The sequence below is a fragment of the Galeopterus variegatus genome, unplaced genomic scaffold (genome assembly GCF_000696425.1).
Source record: "Galeopterus variegatus unplaced genomic scaffold, G_variegatus-3.0.2 Scaffold3049, whole genome shotgun sequence".
NCBI classification, from domain to species: Eukaryota; Metazoa; Chordata; class Mammalia; order Dermoptera; family Cynocephalidae; genus Galeopterus; species Galeopterus variegatus.
Genome location: NW_007729160.1, coordinates 108,147 through 132,928, shown reverse-complemented (window position 1 = coordinate 132,928; position 24,782 = coordinate 108,147). Strand labels below are relative to the sequence as shown.

Below are 24,782 nucleotides of genomic sequence, written 5' to 3'. Positions count from 1 at the left end.
ATTTTCTAAAAACTTTTGCTGACCCACATTAGCCTGGGGCTATGTGACATCCAGCCTCCTATGCAAGTCCAGGGAGTCTGTGAATCACTGTCTTCTTATTTGTTTGTTTCCAGCCCCTCCTTGCTACTGGAATAGTTTCTCCTTCTTGGGCTTCTGAGTATGGAAACATTCTTGAGGGAAGCCACTGATTAATCTAACGCAGTGTTTCCCAACCCTTTTGCTGCTCACTTTTGGGAAGTATAAAGAAGGAGGTGTCCTCTTGCTTCAGGCTGTCCTGGAGAGAAGGCCACCAGGCCCCATCTCTTGTGGCCCTCTGGGTGAAGTCCATTCATTCAGGGAAGGGGTTTCCCAGGCACTAGTCATGCACCAGTCCTTTAAAAATACAGAGCTGTCAATCACGTACTCCCAATTTCAACCTATCATTGGCTCCTAAACTCTAACCTATTGGGTTACAATTAAAATTTACTATCCAGTTTTATGCTCACAGACTTCAGCTAAATTAGAGAACCATCTGGTGAATAAAGAAACTCTTGTTCACAGCGGCGTTTGCTTGGGGGAGGGTGGCAGGCTATAACAGGGAATTGTTCTGGATACTTCTTACCAAGATACTTCCTTACCAAGGTATCTCCTCCCTTCATAAAAGGGGGAGAAGATTCCTACCTCCTGTAGCCCGAGACACTGTACTAATGCATTAGATAATCTTGGAAAGTCTCAGGCAAAAGGGATCTATGAAAAGCAGTCAATGGAGTCAGAAAGGCAGGTAATAAAACTGCTGCTGGTTAAGTGCGCACTGTGCATGCCAGCACTTTAGGTACATTATCATATTTAATGTGCATAAAACATTATGACATAGGCCCTTATATTCTCATTTTACAGATGAGGCAATAGAGCCCAGAGGTGACAGTTTTCCTCCACATATGAGTCATTGTGGTCTCTCTGATTCCAAATGCCATGCTGCTGACTGGGATGCTATTTCACTGCAGGCAGCTTTGCTAACACCTCCCTTCCCAATAGCCCCGGGCACTTGCTGCCCAGGAGGCATGTGCATTTTCCACACAGAGTCCAGAGTACATCCTCTTCCACCTCTCCAGATGCCACAGTGCCACACCTGCACATGGCTGCTCTCCCTTCAACAGCCAGGCTGAGTTGCAGGAGGCCCTGCACGGGAAGGCTGCAGGGAGAAGTCAGGGCCAGCTTCCAGACAGCTCCCAAGCCCAAGGGTAGGACTAGACATGGCGAATGATGGGCATGGTGGACTGGCTTAGAAATCCAGCACTGCCCTTCTCCAGTTAGGTGGCCTAGGGACAACTTCAGTAGCTTCTCGGAGAGACTATTAAAAGGGGATCGAAACTCACTCTCGCAAGGTCATTAGAAGAGTAATTGAATAATGTGTGCAGTGTGCCCAGTGCTGTGCATGGCACACAGCATGTGCCCTGGAAGTGGCATGATCTATTACTACTGGGACAAGTCATAGAGATGCTGTTCTGAGTGGTCGGAAGGACAGTGTAAAACTCGGGCCTGTGTGAGGGGGTGGCCACAGAGTTGAGGGGAGATCAGTGGGAGACTGGCAGACAGGCAGACTGAGTCCTGGGCTGATGGCAAGGGGAGGTTGCCGTGTCCCTTGCCCTTCTCTCACCAGCGCCTGGTGGAATGGGTCCCTGGGAAACCAGGGGTGAGGCAAGCAGAGGCTGGGCCCACCTTGGGGAGCCATGGGTTCTCCAGGAGGGGCTCTGCCAAGAGCCAGGATGAGTCGCAGGGTGGCCCTGGCCAGCGCCTGCCATACCCTGCTTGGCTCTGGGGAGTTCCCCTCTCTCTCCAGAGAACTGGCCCTCCCAGTACCAGCACTGCAGCAAGAGAGATGAAAATGGGCCTGATCTGGAAATAACGCCTGTTTTCTACCAGCGTCCAGACCCATGGGAGCTGTTGATGCCAGGCAACCAGGAGCATTCAGCAAGAGCTCTTCTGAAAGTACAGGGCAGGCCTGGAGTTCCTGTTACACTGTGGTATGGGCCTGTGACTCAGGAGCCGCCTCCTAGAGGGCCCTTGGGAGTGGGCCTGGGTCTGAGAGATGCCTGCCTATTGATAGCACCTTGCCTGAGCCCAGAACAGAGCAGGGCTCTGTAACCTGGGCAAGCAGGGCTTTCTCTGGCCACCTCCATCATCCCCAGTCTAAAACCTCAAGAGCAGAGCAGGAAGAAGCAGCTGCCAATTAGTAACTCAGCTGTGCGTCGCCCGTGCACCACAGGCTTTTCACACCTCCTTTCAGTCTGCACAGCGGCCCCAGGAGATGGTAGGACATGGTGCTGACTGCCCCGGTTCACGGCCTGTCCTGACTTGGAAAAGCTGCATATCCTCATGGGGCACCTGGGGTGATAATAGGACCTATCTCCTAGAGTGTCATGTGGATTAAATGGGTCAACATTTCTAAACACACAGGATAGTCCTTGGCATAGAGTAAGATCTACGTCCATGTGAGCTTTTATTACCTTCATTTTGCTGATGAAACTGAGTCTACTAAGCCATTTTCTAGTAAACGGCTGTGACAGAATTAAACCCTAGCTTGACCAAGCCTGGAACCAATTCTCAACTGCTATGTACTTGATGCTGCTCTCAAGGCCCTTGAGATGCAGCCTCAATGGCCCCTCCTCCAGCTGTGCCTCCTGATCTCTGCACCCCAGAGCCCTGATCCAGGAGACAAGCCCTGCCCAGTGTTCTCAGGAGGCTTCCCCTCCAGAGCAGAGCCTGTGATTGCTTTTTAAAGTCCACTTTTTGTTTTAATGGAAGTATACATACAGAGCGCACATTGTCAGTGCACACAGCTTGATGAATTTTCCCGAGTGCACATACCCATCAGGATCAAGAAGCATCCAGATCAAGAAGCAGAACATTCCCAGCCCTCCAAGGAGTCCCTGAGTGCTCCCTTCCAGTCACAGCCAACCCCCCAGAATAACCATTTTCCTGCCATCATTTGTTAACTTTACCTGTTTCTTAAATCCTTATTTAAATGGTACTTTAGCGTCTGCCTTTTCTAATCCAGTGTTTGCAAGATCCGTCGCTGTCATCATGAGCAGCAATAGAGGCTCACCCTCGCTGCTGAGTAGTATCCCTGTGGTTGCCATGGTCCCCCAGTCCATTCTCCTGCTGCTGGACTTCTGGGAGCTGCCAGTGCGGGGCTCTGAGAGCAGTGCTGCTGTGCACACACTCGTACATCTCACAGATGCAGCCTCTACGGCAGGCTCTGTCTCTGACTCACGTTTGCTGGGTGGATGGTACACCCTTGCGGGGAGCTTCCAGTTGACAGATGATGGAGGCAGGCAGATAAAATTGTCTTCCTCCCTTTCCCCTGGAGAGAGCAGGATCGCAGAAGGAGTCCCTAAGAAAATACCAGATGCTGGGGTTATTGAGTCCTTTAGAAACTGTTGAGCTCAATCTTCCCCTTTTTTCAGGTGGGACTTACACAAGGTAATACAGCATGATTTTGTCAGAGTCCATGTGGAACCCAGAAGTCCTGACTCTGAGGCCACCAGTCTGTCCATAGGATGCACAGGGCCAGAGAGAGGTGGGCATTAAGTTAGCCAAAGGCTTGGGCCTGATGATCCCTCAGCCAGGGTGTAAAGCACAGCAGCCCCAACCTGCTGAGTTCCCCACGGGGCTGTGAGGGTGGTCTGCCATGGCATAGGCCCCTCATCAACCCCTCATCTGGTGACAAACCAGACCTGAGGCTGTGGAGGCCAGCAGAAGTGAGTTCAATCCCGGTGTCACCATTTACTAACTGTGTGAGGCTCTTTCTGTGCCTCAGTTGGTTCATTTCTAAGCCAGAGGTAGTGACCCTCTCACGGGCTGTGATGGAGGTTAAGTAGGTTCTGAGCACAGTACCCAGCTCTCAGCAGGACTTGACAGCATTCACCAGGTGGGCTCTGGCTGGAGTAGCTTGTGACAGGTGGATGAGAGGGTCAACAGAGTGGGCTCCACCCATCCCACAGGGTGGTCACCAGGGCCCCCGGCAGGTGGCATCAGGACCCCCTTCTCCTCCACAGGTCCCTGGCTACCGACAGGAGCGTGTGGAAAAAGGGCTGAAGCTCTTTGCGCAGCTGATCAACAACAAGGTGTTCCTGCTGTCCTTCATCCGCACACTCGAGTCCCAGCGCAGCTTCTCCATGCGCGACCGTGGCAACGTGGCCTCGCTCATCATGACTGTGCTGCAGAGCAAGCTCGAGTACGCCACTGACGTGCTGAAGCAGCTGCTGGCCGACCTCATCGACAAGAACCTGGAGAGCAAGAACCACCCCAAGCTACTGCTCAGGAGGTGAGGGTGTGGCTCCCAGGCCGCGGAGGTCAGAGGCTCTCTCCCCAACCCAGGCCAGCCCAGCCCATTCTACTCACCATGCCCTCCAGGCAGGCCCGGCTGAGCTCTGGGAAGAGCAGCCTCATTCCCAAGTTTAAGGTGCTACCTGAAGACCCTGTCCATTCTGTGGGCACCTATGACTGGTCACCCTCTTGTTTTCCTTCTACCCCATATCTGCTCTCCATGCCTCCCTCTCTGCCTTCTACTCCCTTGATTCTGGCCCTTTCTACCAGAATTCTTCTCTTGTGGGAACTTCAGAGGCCCTTTAGACCATCCCCCAGCCTTAACCAAGTCAGAACTTGAATTAGGAGAGAGACCCCGTGGCCTCATGCTGTCTGTGGCCCAGCAGCTTGAGCAGCGCACAGGAGCTTGTTAGAAATGCCGAATCTCAGGTGCCACGCAGACCCACAGAATTAGAATCTGCATTTTGATGGGGTGATGGGAATGTGCAGTAAAGTTTGAGAAACTGAATACAAGCCCTGTAGTGACAGCTTACCCCATGCAGCCCAGCAAGGGTTTCTTGGCACCTGCTATAGACTCTGAACAGGTCCACCACTCAGCATCATTGGATGACTCAGACTCGACATCCTTGAACCTAAAAGGTCATATTTGAAGACAGAACCATATACTGTGGCTTCGGCCTTAGAGGAATAGAGACTCTCGCGGTATCTGTGCTGACACTTGAGCCTCCGTTTTCTCAAAGGCTATTTCTCCTCTAGGCTGTTATTCCAACATCTTTAGCCTCGGCATATCTGAAGTTGGGAAACTCCCACATCAAGTTGTTAAGTCCAGCCCCCCGCCTGGACCACCCTTTACCCTCTGCCTCTGTCTGCCTGTCCCCCTGACCTCCTTCCTTGGTTTCTGGGTCTGAGGCAGGGCCTCAGTGGCTCCTACTTGATCCAGGGAATAGGTTTGGCTTTCAGAAATGTTGACTTCATGCTTTTCCCTGGTGCGGTGGGCATTCACCTGCACAGCTGCAAAAGTTTGCCGCATATAGGAGCAATCATCCAGCTTTGGGAACAGCAAGGTAGATCATTTTGATTTTTGTTTTACTTTCACCACACAGCCACCCACTGGCATAATTCTAGGGTTGCCGCTGCCTGCCAGAGCTCCCACCGACAATTTCCCGGCGTGGTCTCGCTCTGTCTCTGCGTCTCCTCCTCCTGTTTTCTGTTTGTGCTCTCCCAGATGCTGTCGCTCCCTTCTGCTCTTCTCTGTCTCTTTTCTTCTTTTTGCCCCTGGCTGCCCCCTGCTTTCAATCTTTGTCCCTCTTTTCTCTTCCCAGCTTCATTTTGTGCTGGCAGCTGCCCAACTGCCTTGAGATTTGAGTTATTAGTATTTTCTGGCAGCTGCAACTTTAAACTCTATCCAAACATACCTGGATGAGCTAGTTTCTCTCCAGAGCTAGCCACACGCTTAGTTCAAGTTTGAATGTAATTCATTTTCTCTAAATGGATGCAACCAAAGTGTCCTTTGGCTGATAACATGCCTGCCACATCTTTGCTTCCAAAGTAAAGGAATAGGTGGGTTTGGGTTGTAGTATGCAAGATGCAGGTTAGACTAAAGAAGGAACTTCCTGTCATTGCAAATGAAACACTAGAAGGAGTCCAAGAGGAAGTTCCAAAGTATGTGGAAGACTTTGAAATAGGATAATTTTGACATCTCTTGGAATTGCTGCCAGTGCTGGGAGTGCTGGGAGACTTTAGCTTAGGTTATGGGCTCAGTCTGGCCTATCTGGCCTTTTTACCGTGTCCCCCTTCTCCTGCCACCTTTCTTCCTTTTCTCTGCCAAATTAGTAGATCCCCAGTTTTTTTGTTTTACTTTCTCATCCAGAGGAATACATCTAATCTGTAAAGTTCTCTAAAGCTATACTATTCAATATTATAGCTACAAGCCACATGTGACTATTTAAATCTAAATTAATTAAAAATAAATAAAATGAAAACCTTGAGTTCCTCAAATACACTGGCCACCTTGCAAGTGTTCAACAGCACATATGGCTGGCAGTCAGCACATTGGACAGCATCGGCAGAGAAAATTTTCATCACAGAAAATGCTATTGGACAACGGTGCTCTAAGGCATTCCTGTAAAAGACCCACCCATGAGCCCGATGCCCAAAATGTCACCTCCCAGCTTTGTAGGAAAAGCTTGCCTTAACATTATGGGGCTGTCAGGGAATCTGTGACACTCTCGTATTCATTAGGATCTCAAGATTTGCCCTAAAAGCTCTAATAGGCAAGATCAGTGCAGACTCCTTCCCCTCCCCTGCCGGCCACTGGCTCTGACCCACTGCCTCTTTCTTCTCTGTTCTGCTGGTTCCCTCGGTGGCTGGTGACAGGACTGAGTCAGTGGCTGAGAAGATGTTGACCAATTGGTTCACTTTCCTCCTCTACAAGTTCCTCAAGGTAGGATTGGATGTGGGCACATTTCTGGCCTTGTCTCAGGTCCCCATCTGCCTGGGCATGAATCTTCATCCTCCCCAGCCTGCCCTGTTTCCCTCCGTGCCCCCAAGTACACCCTTACCTGGGCCTGGCTCCTGTAACCCCACAAGAGATGGAGCTCCCCCTCATCATGGACTCTCTCAGAAGACAGAGCCCTGCAGTCAGTCCTAGCTACAGAGACACCGTCCCCCAAAGGCTGGTTTCCTCCCAGGTGAGGGACAGATAAGCCTATGAGATGGCTCTGCATGATCCCTAAGCTTGATTCCCATTTGAAGCCTAAAACAATTCTCCCAATTAGTTCACAGCTGTCCCTATTCCCTCTCCCAGCCCCAGGCTTACTGAGGCTGATTAGGGTCCCGGCAGGTAGAGAAGCCACATGTTGAGGCAGATAAGCCAACCATGTACCTGGGAGGAGAGAGAGCTGCTCAGCTTCCAGTTATTCACTTGTTTTCTAAGGATCTCGCACCACAGAGGACTGACCTCTGCCTTTTGACGGGGCCTCAGGAGAGCGAAGTGGGGCAGAGTGGGGAGGAGGAGTCAGGAAGGAAGGAAGGGGGAGCTCTGGAAGGGTGCTAGGAAAGGGCAGAATGGGAGAAGACCCTGTGATCCAAAGTGCCAGGAAGGATGCAAATCCGAAGAGTAAAGAGTTGGAGAAGAGGAGATTGAAAAACTGAGCCAAACAGAGGGTGGAGACAGGAGAGACGATTGGCAGGAAGAGTGGAAAGCAGCCGTTTGGAGAAGCAGGGGGCGGGCTGTGCACACCTGTGGTCCAGGAGCTCTGCCCAGACAGGTTCCTCTCCCTTCCAGGAGTGTGCTGGAGAGCCCCTTTTCTCCCTGTTCTGTGCCATCAAGCAGCAGATGGAGAAGGGCCCCATCGACGCCATCACGGGGGAGGCCCGCTACTCCCTGAGTGAGGACAAGCTCATCCGCCAGCAGATCGACTACAAAACCCTGGTAAGCCCAGCTCACTGCTCTCTCTGTGGCTCTGGCAAGCTTCGGTCCTGGGCAGCCCTGCCCAGCAGAGGGGATGGCAGAGATGCTGAGAGCCAGCTCTCCAGGTTTGTTGGCTGCACTGGCCCAGCCAGGTACTCCCCCACGCCCGTCACCCAGGACTTTCTCAGTACTACTGCACCAGGGCATCTGGATTTGGGGACCAGTGGCTCAGACCCACCTGAGCAACACTTCAGCACTGGTGTGGTTCCAGTGGGGAAATTGTGGGGTCAGAACCCCTGCCAACAGCTGGCCAGCTGGCCCAGGTGAGCTCCTCAGCAGTTTCCCCAGTGTGGAGAATGATGCGTCCTTCTCAAAATTCCCATGCAGGCAGCGGGGGAGGGCAGGAAGCAGAGGAAACCAGAAGGAGTTCCTAGTGGTTCTGAAGCCCACACGTGCTCACTAGTCTAAGTTCAAATACGACTGTGACCCGAGCTGCATAATGCCAGGCCACGACGACCTAGTGGTGTAAAACATTTGTCCAAGCAACAGAGTATCTCCTCCGTCAAGGCCAGACTCCCTCACCTGATAGAAACTGTTGTCCCAGGGGGTGCAAAGCTCAGCATTTAGGAATACAGGAGTTGGAATCAGACAGATTCGGATTCAAGCCCCGATTCTGCCTCTGACCAGCTGGGTGATTTGGGACAGGTTCTTAATCTCTCTGAGTCTGGGTTTATTTATCTGAAAAAAAAAATGAGGCTAATATTAGAACCTACTCAAGTGAGGATAGTAACGATTGTCTAGAGGATCAAATGGGACAGGAGGCACAGGCAGTGAGCCCAACGTCAGAGGTCCCTAATGCTGGCTCCTGTAGCCCTGCCTGCCTCTTCCCACCGTCTCTGCAAGCCCAGGGAGCTCACTCGCAGGCTTTTGTGGAGAGAGCCGTCATCTCTTACCAGGACTTTTTCTCCAAGAAAGGGGGAGCAAGTGGAAGAAAGGAATGAGAAAATAAGGTAAAAGCTGAGTGACAAGGATGACACGCAGGTGGCCCCCAACGTGGGAGGCAAGAGAGTCAGCAGGGGAAGAGAGAGGACAGTGACAGGTGGGACTTAAAGTGCAATTGTCAGGCGGGGAGACAGGAGCAGGGCAGAGCTGGGGGGGAATGTAATTCTCAGACAACCGCTCCCACTGCCGTGAGCCGGGGGTGAGTCCCCAACCCTGTGGCCAGCTGGGGAGACAGTCCCTACCCCTGAACAGAGCCATCCCTGCTGGCGGGGAAGGCTGTGACCACGATCCACCTATCCCACTCCCATTTTTGGAGAGCCCTGGGAATCCCAGTAGACATCTGCACAGATTTGCTGGGATTGGCTCACTGATGAGGATTCCAAGGAACAGCGTGTGAACTGCTTCCTTGCAGTTTCCGTCTGCTCTGGAGGAGAGAGTTAGAGGCTCCAATTAAAATGAAAAAGGGGGAAAAGCCCTTCCAAAAATAGAGACCTGAATGGATTTCTCAAGGAGACAGAACTACCATTTAAATGTCTCTGCCCCATCTCTCCCCTCCACTTCCTTTCTTTCCTGGCACATCAGTGGCTTCCCAATGTTGAATCCAACACAATGAGTTGTAATAATGCTCCACCCCCAAATTGCAGCATCCTTTACTCCAGAGGGCAAAGTGTTGTGGGCGCACCAAGCTGGTTTCAGGTGACTCAACTGAAAGAGCACATGAGGAAATTGGAGTGGGTCAGGGACACACAACCATTAAGGTAGAAGGACTTGGGAAATAGGAAAGAAATTGCAAACATTTTGCCTGGAGAAGAAATGGCTGCAGAAAGATTGAAATAGCCATCTTCAGGCCTGGGAAAGGATACTTTCACCTGTGGAGGGGAGATCCCAATCGGTGGTGAAGCTGGAAAGGAAGATGTGCTGGACGGCAGCAGATGGGGCATGCAGACTCCAGGATGAGCGGGTCAAATAAACAGATGGCAAGTCATGGAATTTGGCAGTTTCTGGAGGAGCCCAGCACACTTTGGGCCTGTTGATAGTAACGTTATCCTAGGTGGAGGAATAACACAAAGAGGCTCTGACTGGCTCAGGGGAAATGGAGTACACCACGTTACGGTCGGGTGCATCTCCTGTGTTGAGTGCTTGATTGGACTGATGCTAGAGCTTGGACTAGCACAGCCAAGGGCCCTGCTGCTGGGAGTGTTTCCAGGACCAACATCCCCAACACCTGGGAGCCTGCTGAAGTACTAGATGGTCACCTGGGACACTGCTGAAGTACTAGATGGTCACCTGGGAGCCTGCTAGAGCATGAGATGCTCATCTGGGAGCCCACTAGCTGTCTAGATGCCTGCCTGGGAGCCTGCTAGAGTATGACATACTGACCTGGGAGTCCACTAAAAGGCTAGATGCCTACCTGAGAGCCCGCTAGATGGCTAGATGTCTACCTGGGAGCCTGCTAGAGATCTGGATGCCTGCCTGGGAGCCTGCTATAGTGCTAGATTCCCACTTGGGAGCCCACTAGAGATCTAGATGCTTACCTGGAAGACTGCTAGAGCACCTGACAGTTACCTGGGAGCCTGCCAGAATGCAGAATGTCAGGCCCCATCCCAGACGTCCTGGATCAGAATCTGTATTTTTAACAAGATCCTCAAGTGATTCTACCCACATTGAAGTTTGAGATGCACTTCCCTAGCAGAGAAAACACCAGGCAGTTTGTTCAGAAACTATCCAAGGAGTATGGGGGAGGGGAACTTCTGGGTGGAGCTGGGGCTTGGCCAGTGGCCAGGGAGCACTGTCCTTCTGTGGGACCACTGCTTCCTCTCTGGAAGGTCAATCCCTGCTCGAGCATGCCATGAAGTTACCTGAACCTGTGGGGCAAGTGGAAATGCCAGGAGGTCACACTTGGGTGACAGCCTCTGCCTACGGTCTCTGGGAGCAGGAAGCGCAGAAAAAGCTGTGTTGCTGCCTGGGGGAGGCTGGGCCACCACCACTGGGTCAGAGGACAGAACAGCAGGGGAGGCCAGAGCAGCAGGAAGGCTCAGGCTGTGCTCAGTCACTGAGCAGAGCGAGGGGTGCAGGAAGGCTCTTAGAAGAGGGAGGGCTGGGGCTGGGCACACATGGACCACGTGGTCCACAGGGCCTTCCACCACCATTTTCCATTTAGGGCATCTTGAGGGTGAGAGTTTGGTTTTATAGATTTAGGGGATTTTTTTCTTCTTTGCCTTAATGGAATAAGCATGTTTGCGTTTGAGCTCATAGCAGTCTAGTTGCTAATGAAAGCAGGCATCCAGGGCCAGGCTTCTAATTGCCACCACATGGAGCAGGAGGGGGTGGGGTGGGAGGGAGGCTGTTGTCTGGTTCTGCAAACCAGACAGGACAGTTTGGAAATGGTTGTGGGGGGTGGAGGGAGTGAAAGTTCAGAGAAGGAGAGAGACACACAGGGGGCTGGGTCGACAGTGTCAGAGGGAGAGTCTGGGAGCCCAGAATGGCAGGGCCACATGGCAGCAGCACTCCCGTGATGCCCAGGCCTCGCTACCCTGCCCACCCCTGTACCACACAGCACCCACCCCTGACCCTGCAGTTCACCCAGGAGCCCATCATGAGAACAGCAAGGGAAGAAAAGATATGCACTTTTTTTTTTGTCCTTTTTGAGACCGGCCGCACCGCACTCAGCCAGTGAGCACTGTGAGCGCACCGGTCATCCCTATATAGGATCCGAACCCGCGGCGGGAGCGCTGCCCAGCGCTGCACTCTCCCGAGTGCGCCACAGGCTCGGCCCAAGATCTGCACTTTTAAAAAGAAAAGCCCAGAACTTCTTAAAGGAAAAAATATAGTTTGGTAAATCCAAATGTCTAACTTGTCTGACTAATTCCCAAAAGGGAAATGGAGGCCCTGAGCCATGCCATGGCCTCGTCCCATAACACAGGGTTTTGGGGTCAGAGCCAGGGAGGAATCTCAGGTGGCTTGAACCTGCAGTTTTTAAAGGACACTGTTTTATTTTAAAGAGTACATTAAGCTTCGTATAGATTGTCCAACCTCCAATCAGCCTGAAAACCTCACAAAAATCGATGCTTATGAAATCTTTTGAGAAAGGGGCCAGATTCTCATTAGTTCTAAGCATGAGCATGTCTGTGAGATGGAGCACTAGGAATGACAGCCCAACGCACGTGGGTGGCCGGGGGCTGAGGCGGGCGAGGGTCTGGGCGTGCGGCTGGGATGGAGCGTGTGCATTCGCGGCCATGCTGTTGATTAGTCCCCCTCCCTGCCTCCAATGCTTGGACATTGTTCCCTTTGAAAATCAGGATTTGAATGAGGTGTGGTGTGACAGGGAGTTAAGTGTGCAGCTCATGCTGCTGCCTTGATGTGCAAGCCATGGTGTCTCCCCATTTAGACAACAGAGGAAAGTGGGCTTGGTGGGGACACAGATGGGCTGGGGTCACCCACCCCTCTCCAGTCTGTCCTGGAGAGCAGGAGCCATTCACGACAGTGTCCCAGGACGCTGCTGGAATCTCGGAGCGCTTCCTGCTGCCCTCACCCTTACGTCTCCTCCCCCCGGCACCCCCCAGGTCCTGAGCTGTGTCAGCCCAGACAATGTCAACAGCCCCGAGGTCCCAGTGAAGATCCTCAACTGCGACACCATCACTCAGGTCAAGGAGAAGATTCTGGATGCCATCTTTAAGAATGTACCCTGCTCCCACCGGCCCAAGGCTGCAGATATGGACCTGGGTGAGTAGGCTGCCCACCCAGGGGACTGTCCCTGTGGCTGGTCTTGAGCTCCTCCCGCCTTCTCCTGCCAGCAGCAGGCAGAGCTGGGGTGCAGGGAACAGAGTGGAGGATCACTGGCTGGAGGGCTCAGGCATGCCCGTCCCCCAGCAGCCCATGGGGTTTGCCTGCTTAGAATTGGCAAGAGCTGATCAGTGGGCAGTGGTCAGAGAGGGGACCACAGGTCACTTGGTGGTCTGTTGGCGATCTGAGGTTAAACCTCTGGAGTCCTTTGAGTAGCTGAGGGGTGGGAGTGGATGAGCCATATCTGGAGTGAAGGGATTTAAGGGCAAAGTCTGCTAGTGTGAGCCCCTGTGGCCCAGGGTCTGGTGCCTTCGTTGTCCTCCCAGACTCATCCTTTCCCCTCTGTTCCGTGCCTATAATTTCTGCTGAATACCTATGGTTTGAGGGATCTGGGTCAGAAATAGAGGACAGAAAGAAAGAATAGAGAAAAATGAGATATGACAGCCTGCTGGGGAGCAGGACAGCATTTTATTTGAATGTTCCATGAATAGATCGCATAGCCTGTATAAACAAGGACATGCCACTTAGGGCCAGCCACACTTATATCCAGTTAGGGTTTGCCCAAGTCTTTCACAGGATGTTATCCTGGGGAAATCCTTGTTGGGAGCTCCAGGCTCTGAAGAGACCAAGGTGGAAGAGAGTTCCACATCATGGGCCAGTGTCAACACACATGGATTTGAGTCCCATTGCCACCAACTCCTAGCTGTGTGATCTTGGTCAAGTTACTTAACCTTTCTGTGCCTTACTTTCCTGGCCTATAAAATGGAAATAATAATCATACCCGCCCCATAGTGGGAATGCAATGAGACGATGCACATGCAAGCCTCTGTCAGGCAGTGCCGGGCCTGCAGTACACACTCAGTGAGGATTGGCCGCTGCTTCTGCTGGCTATGAGGACAGCACTGGTGAGGGCACTGTACATGCCTGGGCATGAAAAGAAAGGCGTGGTGCGTGAATGTGTGCTTGTATCTGGGGATTCGTGGCCACATGGGGGTGGGAGGGCCCTCCAGAGGCCCCTGATCCATCCATCTGGCCTCTAAGCTGGCTTCAGCTAAGCCATCCAAGAAAGATGGGCATCTATGCCATTGTCCAAATTCAAGAGGAAATTTTCATGCCCTCCCAGTGCCTTGCCCCACCTACCCCCAAATTCCGATGCCTAAAGACTCTTAGGATCAGAAGTACTGCGAACTCCTGAAATTCACACTTCCTCATTTGTCTCCATCTCCTCTTGGCTGGCCCTTACCTGGATGTGTTTGGCCCCAAGCCCTGAGCTCAGATATCGAGGGAGAGGTACCGGGTAAGCATGTGTCACTTGGGAGGTGTCTCTGAGTATGTTGCTTCTGGGACATGAAGGAAGCAAACGTGAGATGAGAGCAGGTGGTGGGGTGGGGGTGGGGTGCACACACTGTGTCCCAGGGAACTGGTCCCTAGTGTCGGAGTGGACAGACTGTCTGTATGCATGTGACTTGCTTCTGCTGCTGTGAAGCTCCCAGAGACTACTGAGGGGAAGAGGGGCCTGTTGTGAACCAGCAGGAGAGAAAATGTTACTGGAAGGAAGACTCTTGTGTCTTTCACCCCCCAAGCAATAGAGTGGGGTGCTCCCTGATGGGTTTTCCAGGGAAAGGTGAGTTTAGTGGGGTAATGGGTGGCACTCACCATTCTTTTTGTTTGTTTTATCCATGGGACCCATGGCAGGGCCCACCTTCTGCTTCTCAGTATCCTTATCTGCAAAATGGGTGGGAGAAGATCCCAGACAGGGTGGGATCGAGAGGGAGAGCTGTCATCAGGACATGGATCTTCGCACTGGAAGGCGAGTTTGCAAAGATTGTGCTAGAACATGGAAGCAGCTCCTGAGTGGGGTGCATGTGGTGTGGGTGCTTCTGTGCTTAGGAATGCCCTGACCTTCCATGGGCACCAGCAGCAGGTGGCTCCATGAGTCTACCTGAGAAATAGTGGCTCAGTCTTGCACTGGAACAGTTTCTCTTTCTGACCAGAAAATGTCAGATGGGTTGGTGACCAGCAGCTGAGTCCTGTGGTGGCTTAAACACCTGATGGAGCTCAGGAAAGGGTGAGCCAGCGTTCTTCAGCATCACCTCAAGCCCAGCTAAGGCGGGCGTCCTGTGGAAGCAAAAGCAGGGACCAGCCCTTCCACGCCTTCTGGGTATCCTGGAGAGAATGTTCAGTGGCTGGCAGCTGCTACTCAGTCCGTCCCACCCGGAAGCCTCATGCCCCGAGCGTGGGAGGGGAAGAGGCTGCTTGTTGGCTTTAGAACATGGCTCCCTTAAAAGGCCCGGGGTGCAAGCCCAGCAAAGCAAGGTTTTAATGAAAAGATGTGAGGCGTTCTGCAACCATAGTCACAACCATCTGCAGAGGGGCTGCAGCGCCCAAGGCAACTGCTGGTGCTTCCTGCCATTGGCGAAAAGTGAAAAGCCAAGAGCCACTCAGCAAAAGGACCTGCCCCAGGGTGGCCACCCTCTCTCGCTAGAGGCTGCTCAGGCCAGAAAAGGCCACCTGCTCCTACTGGGAGCAGGTCTCCAGTGACACAGTGCTCCTCCGACGCCTCCTGCTTCAGGAGCCCACAGGAACAGCACACGTTCTTCTGGGGCCACACCTGGAGGATGAAGGCCCCTGCAGCAGGGGCAGAAAGGAGAGAAGCCAAAGAGGAGGGGAAGGGACCTCCTGCTGGGCTCCTTGGAAGGCCCTCCATGCTCAGCCATGTGGGTGCTCTTCTGAGATGTTTTCTTTATTTTCCTGGTAAATCCAGAGTTTGGAGCTGCTCCCAAAGCTCTGGGCTTCTTCCTACCAAAGTCAGATTGTGTAAGGAAAACAGGGCCCCCTCGGAGACCCAATTGCTTCTTCCACACTATGCCACATGTGGCCCCCCAAGGGCAGAGAGAGGCAGGCAGGTTGTTCCTATCATGTATGTGAAAGCCTCCAAGCAGTTTACAAATGTAAGATATGATTATCATCAAAAATTAATCTCTGCTGAGAGACGCATGGCAGGCAGCACAGAGAGGACACACTCGGCCACACATGTTGGGCAGAGGCCGGACAGCCAAGCACACCCCCCACACACACGCACTTTCTCTGCCCCCACCATGCCGCCGCCTCCTCCTGCACATGAAGGCATCAGGCAAGGGCTGCTTCCCACTCCTGATGCCCAGCCCTGGCAAGGCAGGGCGACCTGTCCAGGCCAGCTCAGAAGGAAGCAAAGACATTTTCAGTGCCCCCCGTCATTGCCCCAAGCAGACCCAGCCCCCTCCCTTGCTTGGCTCTTGGCTCCGCCTTTCATCGTCACCGCAGCCCCTGGCCTGGCCCAGCTCCTCATCCCCAATGCTTCTCTGCGTCGCTCCTCTGGTTGCAGTGGTCCTCCCTTCTCCCTCCACCCCCTCACCAGACCTTTCCAGGTGTTAAGGAACCAAGATGGGGAAATGTATGGTAAGAGTTTTCCAGAGAAAAAGAACCAGTAGGGTGTGTGTGTGTGTGTATGTGTGTGTGTGTGTGTGTGCATAGAGAAAGAGAGATTTGTTTTGAGGAGTCGACCACCCAAGTATGGAGACAGGCAAGTGCAAAATCTGCAGGGTAGGCTGTTAGGCTGGAGATAACAGCAGGAGCCAATGCTGCAGTTTAAGGTCAAAGGCCACCTGCTGGCAGAACCCCTCTTTCTCCCAGTAGGTCAGTCTTGTGTCCTCTGTGAGCCTTCCACTGATTGGATGAGGCTCGCCCACATGATGGAGAGCGATCTGCTTTACTCACAGTCCACACTGATTTAAATGGTAATCTCATACACAGACACTGTCACAGAAACAACTAGAATAATGTTTGACCAAATATCTAGACACTGTGGCCCAACCACACTGACGGAATTTACCATCACAGGAACCGGGGTGAAGGGGCCCACCGTCCTTGCAGTCTCTTGGAATCTGGGGAAGGAAAGCTATCACTGGGGTGCAGGTTGGGGACTGTTCTGAGGTCCTCAAAACCCACTGCCCAGATGGCACCCCCTCCGCTATACATAAGGTTGTCTACACCAAACTTATGTCCCTTTCCACCCATAGATATCTGGGCAGGATAGGTGCCCATGTGCCTTGTTAAACTCCTCGACAAACATATCGTAAGTGCCTACCTTGTGGCAAGGTCTGTCCAGGCATAGGGGTACCAATGCAACTAGGAGACGTTCCTTATTTTTCAGCATAGTAGCAGAGGCAAGACACATTTCTGTCTGAGCTAAGGGGCTATTTTTGTTTCCTCCCTTCACTCCCTGGAGGAAATACTTGGTGCCGTTCTGTTCCCCTGCACAGAGGAGAATCTGCAGCTCCGAGAGACACAGTGCCTGGGCCCGGGTCACACAGCAGGGAGGTAGAGAGAACACCCATCCCTCGCACACAGCCTCCTTCCAGACCGGTTTCTTCTCCCCTCCGCAACTGCCTGTGACCTCCAGTGATTCCTCTAGTTTAATGCAAATCCTCTATCAATAGCCCCCGGAACACAGCCACTCCTTCCCTGTCTTGCCTCTCGAGTTGTGCTGAAAGGATATATTTTTTCAAATAAATAATTCCTGTATGCAATAAAAAGATACACTATCTTGTGAGTGAAATATAAAGAGTTCACAGCAGCTGTCTCCCCAGTTTGCATTTTCCCCTGAACCTGATGGGAAGGACAGATAAAGATAATGGGATTTTTTTTTCTTTTTTCTTTCACCTCCCTCTCTCCCTGGAAGGTGGAAATGTAACAAATTGGATCGTAAGTGTGTCTGTCCTTTGTGCTTCGTGCCTGGAGCAGGGCATGGTGCTGCCAGGCCGAGCCGCTGTGAGAGAGGTCAGAGCTAGCAATTTTCTGTTGGTGCCTTGCATATGAATGCCAGGGTCACCTTTCCTTCCTTCCCCCTGCCACCACCTACCTTTTAAACTTTTCTTTGGCCCACCGCACCACCCAGAGCGACATCAGAGCCCCGTGTTCCATATTCAAGAGTATCCATTAAGCTCTAGCTTGTCTCTGTTCAATCCGGTAGCAGGTGCTGCCTTCCAGACATCTGCAAATAGCAGTGACTGACTGGTGCAGAGCATTTTACAGTTGACCAAGACCTAGTGCCCTAAATGCAGATGACACGCTTCTCTTTAGCAATTTCTTCTTTTAAGCACCAAGTTTCATAGTTCAATCATTTCAAGTTTGAGAACTTGCTATCACAGTAAAATTATTCTTTTTTTTAATAACAAAACATTTTTAGATGGTCACCTCTCCTGCTCCCAGCTCAATTTTCTGCCCTTTTCAGCAATCACATTCTGATCCTCTCATAGCCTCTCCTAGCTCTTCTCTGGTGCCTGCCCCCAGCACTTCAGAGTGGCCAGGTATGGAGAGTCTCAGGGCTCTCTGCCAGGTGTCTCCTTGGGGCTCACCTGCTGGCAGGTATGTGGAGCAGTGGACTCAGGTCTCCTCCTTCAGCCTCCTGCTCCAGGCCCCTATGTTTTGAGGTGGAGTGGGTCCCATTCAGGGCTGGTACGTGCTCCTGGTAAGAACCTGCACACAATGCTGAGGACAGGTGGCTTGGGGGGAAGTACAGGCATCTGGCTGTGAAGTCCGTCCCAGGTGGATGGTGCAGGTTGATTCTGCCAGCTTTGACTAGCCTGCTGGGTGTCTCCTTCCTCCCTCGCCTGTCTGCATCAGACCCTCCTGAAGTTCCTGTGATGGGTCTGAGGAGAGATGGCGATAGGAAGACTAGAAGGGGGGTTGTTGCAAAGCCTGAAGAGTCTGCAGCCGGGGCCCACCGGTGCACACATGTATGCATGTGTGTGTATATGTGGGGGTCCCCATGTACTCACCTGCACGCGCACACTGCTAGGGCAAGAATTAGTGTGGTTTTGTGCGCCCTGGAAAGGGTTTCCTCTCAGCGTGTCACCCGCTGACACATAGCAGCCTTTCCCAGAGCCTGGCCAGAGATGTCCTCAGTGCCAGGGTCTCCTTCCAGGTTGGCCTGCAGATGGCCCCTTCCCTCCTCTAGCCCCAGCTCCACTGCCAACTGCGCTCCTCCTCACAAACTTGGGGGGATGTCATGCCATGTGACACCTCCCACCTCCCCTTCCCTGGAGAGTCTCCAAGCACTGTCTGGCCTGTCTCCTGAACATTCCTTAAATCCACCCTGTGTCCACTGCTTAGCTCAGGCCTCCACCATGGCTGCTGGGGCTTCCTGCCTCCTGTCCCTCCAGCGCTCTCCTCTCCTCCTCCACGCCCTGTCCTCAAGGCACTCAGCTCGAGCCCAGACGCCCTGGCACAGCTTGCTGGATCTCTCCTAACTCAGCTCCTGACCTCTGTGTGCCTCTCCAGCCTGTCCTTCCAACTTTCTCCCATGAGGACTCATAGATCCCCAGAAGGGTCACAGCAGTGCCAGCCCTGGACCAGCACACTTGCCCCCTTGCTATTCAGGCAACACCTGCTCACCCTTCACAATTCCACCCGGACAGCCCTTTCCAGCCCCCTCCCTCTCTCACCTCCACCTGCCCTGACTACTGGGCCCCCGACTCCCGGGCTCCCGCATGGCTTCTCCGTACAGGGAGCCCCTCAAGGGCAAGGGCTTTTGCTTTATTCTGTTTCCTGTTTGCCACCCCGTATCCTGCTGGTCAGTGTCGCTTGATGAGTGGGTGAGAAGGGAGCACTGAGATCCATGGATCTGGCGGCCACAGCAGATGTCTCTTATTAGACAGGACAGTCGGGACAGTGTGTGGCCTAGTCCAGAGGAGGCGTTTGTGAGGAGTTGCTCTGTCCCAGGATCCATTTGGTGCTCACCGAGCTCAGCACCTCACATCATTCGGGGCCTTGGAGATACTTTCCAGCCTCTCACTGCACCCCGAGGGCAGGCAGAAAGTGTCCAGAAGGGTTGTCATTCACCCTGGGGGCGCTGGTTAGTGGCCGAGCTGTCACCTTGCCCCTCAGCTGTTCTAATGCAATCACCGCATACACAGCAAGGTGTGGACACAAAGACACGTATTTTTAGTGCTATTTTTATAGGCAAGACAGAGGGAGCCTATCTGGTAAAAAGAATGCTGGACTAGGGATTAGGAGACCCACGTTCTGTTTATTCTCACCATTTGTATTAAACCTAAGCATATGTTGAATATACAGCAACACACAGAACACAAAATTAGGTGCAGCCCATGCTTAAGGCCTCATGAGGCTTATTGAACCAGCTATGGACACTGCCAAGGGGACCAGGGTGCTGTCCTTCCTATCTAAAGGTGGCAGACCTGCCTCACCCTCGACTGCCCCAACTGATTTGGGGTCCTTTACTCCTGTGGGGGGGATGAGAGTTCACGAAGCCCACCTTGCAGTTTGGGAGAAGCCAGCTGCCTTGGCCTTTGACCTTGGCCTCTCCCGGTCCCGGCCGCCCTCAGTAGAGCTTGGTGGCTGCTGCCTCTGTGGGGAGAAGATTGTGGAGTAGGGCAGGAGCACTCCATAAGGCCGAGTCTGTCCCCACTATTGGACTCTCTTGAGACATTCCATGATGAGTCCGACAGGGTGGAAGGAAGGACCCTGGGCAGGGAGGAGTGGGCAGGGACTGGCGGTTTCCTCGTGGCTCCTAGAACTGCTCTGTGCCACGGAACGCGGCTGCCTCCCCGTGGGACTCCACACTTTCTCCTGCCTTCAGGGTGGGCGACCAGTGGCTGCTGCTTCCTTCCCACGGTCCCCAGGGCTGGAGCTGCCAGCACTAGCCACCTGTCCTCTTGGCTTTCTTTCGTCAGGACTGGGTTGGGAATGGCACAGAACTTTTGTTTTTCCCCCTTCTTTGACATTTCAGAAAAAAGCACAGAACCATTTTTTCTGTATAAGAGATAACAAAAATAACAGACTCAATGGATCTAAAGACAAGGATAAGTGTTCTTCTTGGTTCCAGTTCGCTACCCTCATATAGGTATTTGGAGGAATATTCCAAACTTTTTGAGATAACTGATAAAAGACAACAGTTGCTCCCTCCCCGCTGCCCACTGGTAGCCCTGGCAGAGGCAAGGAGCTGGGCCAAAGGGGCTGTAGGCCTGGGGCAGCCCCGAGGCCTCTTCTTGCAGCCGTTGAACTTATAACCAAGCATTGACCATCTCCCACTGCCCCTTGCACAGCATCGCAGCTCATAATCTCAGCTGGTGGGGGAGGCATGTGGCCACCCCAGCAACACAACTTGATTTTGTGGAAAGAGAAGAGTGTGGCCCAAGGAAAACTGCCAGTGGCCTGCTTGGACTCCTAGAGCTCCAGGTATGAAGTTAGTGGAGACAGCTACCTGCCAGCATCACGGCCTGGCTGCAGCGTGGGTAGGAGTCCAGCCATCACTCTCCTTCCCCCACACGCCAGACACATGGTTGATCCTTAGGTGGTGGGCACCATACTGCAGTGCCCAAGCTGTGTCCATGTCTGCCTTCCCCATAAGGAACATCCAGAGTGCAGGGCCTAGTCCTGTGCCCAGTCCAAAGGAGGAGCTCAGTAAGTGCCCAGGGAAAGGACTCATCTGGTTAGTGGGACGAGCAGTGGTCTGGAGATGATGGTCTTTATGTCTGTTGTCCTGATCCGTGTCTTTCATTTTCCTGGTCATAAAATTGGAAGAATGGGGGGCAGAAATTTAAGAGAATTCTCACTTCCGGCAGTGGGAGAGCCTGGTTGTGTCTCTCAGTTCAGATAATTGTTTGTTGCCAGTTGCTAACAGGGTAGCTCACGGTTTGCCTCTAACCACAGCCCACTGTCTGCCTGCCATGGGATGCAAACATACAGGCACAAGACTTTTTTTTACTGTTTGGAAAATAGGCCACCGTCACTCACTCACTGTTCCTCCTTCATTCGCTCATTTGTTCATTCATTCATTTAGTAAATATTCATTAAATGCTTACCAGGTTCCAGGTGCTGGGCTAGCCCTGCTGGAAGGCATCTAGCAGCATCATTTTCATACTCCAAGGACAATCTGTCATCCTTCAGCTGCCCTGGGCCGACATGGCCATCTCTGCCCTACTTTTTTGGATGGGGGGCATGGAGGCAGACTGGCTCTCCTTGGCTTACATGATTACTGGACATGACTCAGAGCCAGGGTTGCTGAGTACGGCTGCACAGGCTATGCACTGTCCAACTTTGAGGGGAATTGTGGGACACAGAAGTCCTGCACTGGGGTCCAGAATCAGTAACCAACTGTCACTGCTCAGTTGGCCGGGCCATGTGGCTTTTTCATTCCTTTGAGATGTGCTACAACTCCATTAGCAAGGAGTGCCAGTGCAGCTGAGAAACTGGAGGGCTGGTCCTTGCCTGGTACCTTCTCCATCTTGTCCTAGCAAGCCCCATGGCCCATGTCAATGAAGGAGACTCCTTGGGACCTGACCAGTGGGTTTAGTGTCCAGAGCTTAGTCCATTGCTCCCTCCTCCCGGTGTGGGGAGTACAGAATGCTGACTGCTTTCTGTGCTGTGCCCAAAGCTATCCCTGTGCTGCTCCCCCACACCACCGCATGCAGCCTCTGACTTAACTGCGTGCCATTCACCATGCAAGCAGGGGAGACCCACTGCCTTATCTCTCGGCCCAAGCTGGTCTCACCAGAGTCCAACTGCACAGCGTGTCAGCTGTCCTCTGCCTTTGCCCCAACCACTTACGAATACATGCCTGCATACCTACATTAAACAAACAAACAAACAAACAAACAAAACTTCATAACAAACAAAAACTCTGGTGACCAGGTACCTCAATGGGGCATTTCCCTTTTGGGCATTAATTAACCTAACCGCCCTGAGGCCCTAATCGCATGAGCGACTCCAGCTGGGCCATCAATAAGGACTAAGTGATGAGCAGCCCCCAGAGAGCAGAGTCCAACTGCACAGCGTGTCAGCTGTCCTCTGCCTTTGCCCCAACCACTTACGAATACGTGCCTGCATACCTACATTAAACAAACAAACAAACAAAACTTCATAACAAACAAAAACTCTGGTGACCAGGTACCTCAATGGGGCATTTCCCTTTGGGGCATTAATTAACCTAACCGCCCTGAGGCCCTAATCGCCATGAGCAACTCCAGCTGGGCCATCAATAAGGACTAAGTGATGAGCAGCCCCCAGAGAGTTCTCCGCCCCAGTGCACAGGCTCGTCATCCTTATGTTTTTATTCCTTTGACTGCACAATCTAAGCTAAGCTCTAAACCAAGCAGCAGGGAAACCGTAGGGACTGGAGGCAAGAGATTTGGGTTTTAGGAGCATCTCTGCTCCTCCTGAGGGCATGCTGCTCCCTTTCCGGTTCTTTTTCCATCTGTAAAATGAGAATGGCAGCACTGGCCACACCAAACGCGTGACGCAGGGAGGAATCAGTGCTCTCTGTGCCACATATATGGCCAGCTGTGGACCCACAGCCCGGCCTTGTCAGGAGGGAAACCAGGCAGGGAATCTGAGAATGTGTCTCCGTGGGTCATAGGAAATAATCCCTGGCAGGTCAGGAGGGACAGCCAGGCAACTCATCCCAGCACCTAAGCGCACTCTGAACAAGCCCAGCGCCCTTCTATGTTTCAGAAGTTTCAGCATCTGCGAGGCATTAAGCAGGATCTTGGCTGTGTGGAAACCAGATTTCTGGCTTCCTCGGTGGAACACATGTTGCATTTGAATTTCAGAGGCTACTTTTCCTTTCTGGTGTATATCCATGAGAATGGTGGCACACGCACATGTGTGTGTGCTCACGCACGTGTGTGCACATGTGCAAGAGCTGATGTGTGTTTGGCATGCACATGGATTTCCATCTGTGTGTATTTCAAGATTGGAATGTACACTTCTCCATCTACACGCGCACATGTGTGTGTGCTCACGCACGTGTGTGCACATGTGCAAGAGCTGATGTGTGTTTGGCGTGCACATGGATTTCCATCTGTGTGTATTTCAAGATTGGAATGTACACTTCTCCATCTACACATGATTTGTACCATGTATGATGGCGGGGATTTGGTAGATGAGAAACAGTCTCCTGTTTCCTCACGTGTGATCCATCAGCGAGCTCATGTGCTGTAGGTGTTTGGGCCCATGTGGGGAATGTGAGGATGTAAGTATATACCTACAACGTCAGATAATTAGGTGTTGGATAGATTACAAAGATGATATTATCCACATCAACTTTGTGGAGATGAGGGTGTTCCTGGATGTGAGAATGGGTCCTCACACTTCCATGCAGTCACCCTTCCAAGGGTTGCCCACCTACCAGCTTTAGGGTTCAGGATGCACCCCTGGAACAAATACAGGGGTGTACAGTGACCGAACCTGCAGCCTTGATTTCATCAGCTCCAGGGCCTTACAATCAAGCAAAGGAGCCATGCTGCAGGGATGACACCACTTGTGTTTGCTTAGTGCTTTGTTAAGTGCCTCATTTAATCAGCCAGTACTTGCTGAGCATCTACTTCTTACAGATGTGGCCACTCACAGCAAACAGGTGTACAGGGGAGAACAGGTGATATTCCCATTTCATCACATAGTTTGTTGGGATCAGAACCAGAATCGGAACTCAGGGCCTCTCTGCATGGAGATCTTCTGTACCCCATCCTCCCAGGAGCAGGTGCTAGCTCTTGTATGGATGCATCCTTGAGATGGTACCTACACAGAGGTCCTCAGGATCCCCATAGGTGAGGCCAGGGGGACTCCCTGAGATGTCACTGCTTTCCCCACAGAGTGGCGACAAGGAAGTGGGGCAAGGATGATCCTGCAGGATGAAGACATCACCACCAAGATTGAGAATGACTGGAAGAGACTGAACACCCTGGCCCATTACCAGGTGTGGTAAACGTGGAGGAGGGCAGGAACCGGCCAACCAGAAGTCCATTTCCCTGGAAGTCTCAGTCCTTGAATATCAGGGTCACCCCAAGGCTAGACACCAAGCCCCAAATCTGCTTCTCCACCAGCACTCCATGTTCCCTTAGTGACACAGGGGGAACTGATGTCACCCAGCTGGGGAACCCTGGCCTCTTTGGAGATAGGATGGTGACAGGCACACATCCTGTGGGGCATGGGCAGAGTCCCCAAGAAAGACCCTTCTTTAGAAGTTCCTCTAGGGATTTAAGTTTGGCTAATCTCCTAGGGAAGCACTGGGATAGAGAATGCTAATGAGGGGCTCTTGCCAGAAGTCACTCCAAGAGTGAGACACAAAATAGAATATTTTCCTTACTCAAATCTGTGTCTTATTTTGTTCAAAGGAAAACTGAAAGCCTCCAAAGTCCCCTAATTCTCCAGCAAGCACCGATTGCCCCTTAGGACCGAGTTAATCCTGACTTGTCCTCATTTCCTGGGGTGGCAAAGT

At 52.4% G+C, this 24,782-nt stretch overlaps 1 protein-coding gene across 2 annotated transcripts in view; it reads left to right on the top strand.

Annotated features, from left to right (window-relative positions):
* LOC103599672 (plexin-A4) overlaps positions 1-24,293 on the top strand; it is an 87,894-nt gene extending 63,601 nt beyond the window's left edge. Inside the window, exons 18-22 of one of the 2 annotated variants that reach the window (XM_008583816.1) lie at positions 4,038-4,306; positions 6,685-6,751; positions 7,595-7,741; positions 12,286-12,445; positions 24,157-24,293. In XM_008583816.1, coding sequence (XP_008582038.1) covers positions 4,038-4,306; positions 6,685-6,751; positions 7,595-7,741; positions 12,286-12,445; positions 24,157-24,269 — 756 coding nt within the window. In that variant the 3' untranslated portion in view covers positions 24,270-24,293. Of the gene's footprint in view, positions 1-4,037; positions 4,307-6,684; positions 6,752-7,594; positions 7,742-12,285; positions 12,446-16,806; positions 16,962-24,156 lie in introns of those variants that run through there. The other variant, XM_008583817.1, reaches the window with a different exon arrangement.
* The last annotated feature ends 489 nt before the right edge of the window (positions 24,294-24,782 follow it).